Genomic DNA, 3,498 nt, shown 5'->3' with positions numbered 1-3,498 from the left:
TGACTCGAGGCACACCTGCCTCCTCCTCCAGCCGGGCGCTCCGGAGGCGAGGGGCTGCTCTCCCCAGCAGTGCGGCTCCATGCTGGCCCAGAGAAGGGGCTCAGCGGGGGTCTGTTGTGTGCTGTCAGGCACCAGGGGCGTAGGCCCTGTGTGTCTGCCCTTCCCCTCCCACAAGGCTGGAGCAAATTGTCCCCAAATGACAGTAAGGCCACCAAAACCCCACTCTCCAAGCCAGCGTGCCTTACCCCTTACATAGATAAGGAGGGCATACCTGTGTCCAGAGCGGGGCTGTGTGCCCACTGACAGGGTGTGGACGAGATAAAGCACACCGCCCCAGGCTCAGGCAGAATGGCTGAGTCCACGGTCAGGGCAGGGCTCTGCCTGGAGGTGGCCCAAGGTCCCCAAGGTAAACAGAGAGGCTCGACTTGAGCAAGTCTGGGCTCACGGAGCCCCCGAGGCTGCCGGGCCCACCTGAGGCTGTCTGTGCTCCGTCCTTCCCAGGCCGCCGCCCATGGAGAGGCCTCTGGGTGAGCCTGCACCACCCCGCGCGGGCTACCTTCGCCAGCGTCCCGCCGCGCCTGCGGAACACCAGCCGGCTGCTGGTGGGGTGGGGGCAGGACGCCCACCTCCGGCTGCAGCTGCCCCGCCTCTCCCGCCGGCACCTGTCCCTGGAGCCCCACTGGGAGCGGGGCGGCACCCTCCTGGCCTTCTGCCTCAAGGCCCTCAGCCGCCGGGGCTGCGTGTGGGTCAACGGGCTGACGCTCAGGTACCTGGAGCAGGTCCGCCTGAGCACCGTCAACCCGGGTCACCTTCTCCGGCGTCCAGATGGTGGTCCACGTGGAGGGCGGCGTCTCCCTTGAGGCCTTCAACTGCTGCTTCCACCTCAGCCCCTCGCCCCTGATTTACAGGCCCGAGGCCGAGGAGACGGATGAATGGGAGAGCATCCCCCAGGAGCAGCCTGCCCTGGGATCAGGGGAGCAGACTCCGGGCTCCCTGGGGTTTCTCCAAGGCCCTTCCCAGACTGGGGACGGCTCTCCCCAGCCAAGCCCTGGAGGAAGACTAGAAATACTGCTCCAGAGGGAGCCCCCAGACAGTGCACTTGGCTAGCCTGGCCTCCAGCAACAAGCCTTTGCTGAAACGGGACTGGAAATATTGGAGCTACATCATGCGAGGCTGACAGGCCTGCTGGCTGCCTCACTAATGAGCCAATTCTGCAAACGCTAAACAGCCTGGCGGTGGGGGAGGGTGCCCTCGTGGTTACAGCTATGCAAGGTAACAGGGAACGTCATATACTTTTAGGGGCCCTGAGGGCTGGTGGGGAGTCTGTCTCCGCGATTCCCCACATTCCCCTTCTGGTTTGACTACGAGTTACTTTATGCTGCTCATTTGGTGTGCCCTTTAAGAGCCGGAGCTTGAGATCGCACCAGGAACGCGTGGACACATGTAACAATTACGTTTGTGGTAGCTCGGGGTTACCTTCGGCTTTCAAATACCCGCAGGCACTGGGGGCTTAGGGGAGCCTGTGTTTAATAAACTGCAGGTATTTCATTAAGCTGGCATGCCCAGTAGGATTCCGCATGTGCACCACATTGTCACACAGGGACCGGGGGCGGGAAACACAGAGGAGGTGTAAGAGGAAATTGCAAAGGTTGGGGCTCACATTTCTGGAAAGGACCAGGCGGAGTTCTGGGCTTCCTGAGGAGGGGGAGCTGGGGACTGGGCCTGCCTGGAAATTCATCGTCACTATCACCCCCTTCTCATCCTCCCCCATTCCCTGTCACTTCTGGATCAAAAAGCCTTGACTGACGGGAGGGCAAAAGTCTTCAGGAAACAGTGGTACTTGAGAGCAGTGGGCTCTTTGGGGACTCTTACTAAGAAGGGGTGCGAAGAGAGGTGGGATTAGAATGCAGCCCAGCAATTCTCTCTTAGGGTGGGTCATATAGCAAGGGGGTGGGGGGCAGTATGTTTCCACAAAAGGGACCGGTAGGGTGCCAGCCCAAGGCTTGGAGAATCTCCGTGACCAGGAGGAGCGCGCAGGCAGCCCTTCGCCATGACATCTGCGATGGCGGGGGTGGGGCTGAGAAACAGCATTCACTTGTCTAGTGGAGGGAAGGACAACCAACCCAGATGGCCACTGAGCTCCTCCACCCCACCTGACGAGGAGCTGCAGGCCTGGCTCTGCCCACTGGCTGGCTCGCTTGAGCCTCCAACAAGGCTTTCAACGCTCCCCGTTTCCCACTTAAGAAAAAAGACCCTTTTGCACCATGGCAGGCTATAAGAGATTCAACTCCACTCCCAGGCCCTGTTCTCCTCCATGGGGAAGACAACAGACGGGCAAGATCCAGGCCTGCCCTTCCTTGGGAGTCTCCCTTCCCAAAGGGAATGAGGCACCTACACTCAGGTCACAGGCAGAGGAGAGCCGGGCTGTGCAGGGAGACGTGCTCCAGCAAGCCCTCAGAGTGGTCTCTCACTCACGCATTCAGCAAACTTTCACCGAGCACCCACTTTGAGCCAGACACTGTGCAAACCCTGGAGAACCAGCAGTGAGCAAGGCATGCCAAGTCGCTGCCTTCAGAGGGCTTATATCAAACTCAGGGAAGTCACGGATCCAGAAGGTAATTGTTTAACTGATTTTTTGCTGACTACTGCGACCAACTATGTCAACTATGTTTGCCCTCTTCTCCGGCAGGGGTTTAACATTAGCCAGATGATTAAGTGGCCACATCTGGTCTGCTGGGCGCTTGCTGCACACTCAGCACTCTGCTAGGTACTGTGTGCACTGCTCCAATTAATCTGCACAACACCCCAGAAAGACAATGTTATTAACCACATTTTACAGGGGAGGAAACTGAGACTCAGATCAGTGAAATCTCTTGCCCAAGGTCATGGCACTCACTAGCTATGGGTCTGGGGCTAGTCCTTGACCTCCTTTTGCCTCTGTTTGTCCTTTTGGAAAGTGGGCACAAAAGCAACGCCTGCCTGCTGTAGCTGTTGGGAGGGTCTAGGGTGGTCAAGTGGTCAGAGCAGTGCCTGACAGGCAATAGGCATGCAGGAAGGGTTAGCTACTATCATGCAACCTGAGGGAGGGACCCAACGGCACAGACTCAAGGGCATGTCATCGGCTCACAAATGGTCTCACGTATGGGCAGGTCCTCCAAGGAGCTATAGAAGAGCGGACCCCAGTGGACTGGCTCCAGAACCCATGGGCTCACACCTGTGACTCCCCGATGAAGGGTTTTGTGTTAGTTATGGACCTGGTGGGCAGTCAGGAGTGGATACCAACCTGTTTCTTGCACCAGAAGACCCACTATGCAAGGTTGTAGAACAGGAGGCACACTGTGGTTTGGTCTGATCAAGTCCACTATTTTGGGTCTGACTATGTATTTCACATACAAATTCTTTCTTCTTCTTTTTAAGGAGGTACCGGGAATTGAACCCGGGGCCTCATACATGGGAAGCAGGCACCCAACCACTGAGTTCCCCCACATGCAAATTCTA

General features: G+C 57.9%; 1 protein-coding gene across 1 annotated transcript; it reads left to right on the top strand.

The window, feature by feature from the left end:
* Positions 1-348: 348 nt before the first annotated feature.
* TIFAB (TIFA inhibitor) lies at positions 349-1,604 on the top strand. The gene is given in 3 exon segments (XM_058285063.2): positions 349-406; positions 502-800; positions 802-1,604. Coding segments are annotated over 3 exon segments (663 nt in total). The 3' UTR covers positions 1,108-1,604.
* The last annotated feature ends 1,894 nt before the right edge of the window (positions 1,605-3,498 follow it).

This window comes from Dasypus novemcinctus, chromosome 2 (genome assembly GCF_030445035.2).
Source record: "Dasypus novemcinctus isolate mDasNov1 chromosome 2, mDasNov1.1.hap2, whole genome shotgun sequence".
Lineage (NCBI taxonomy): Eukaryota > Metazoa > Chordata > Mammalia > Cingulata > Dasypodidae > Dasypus > Dasypus novemcinctus.
The sequence above is the reverse complement of the archived record's forward strand: the minus strand, read 5'-3'. Positions and strand labels throughout refer to the sequence as shown.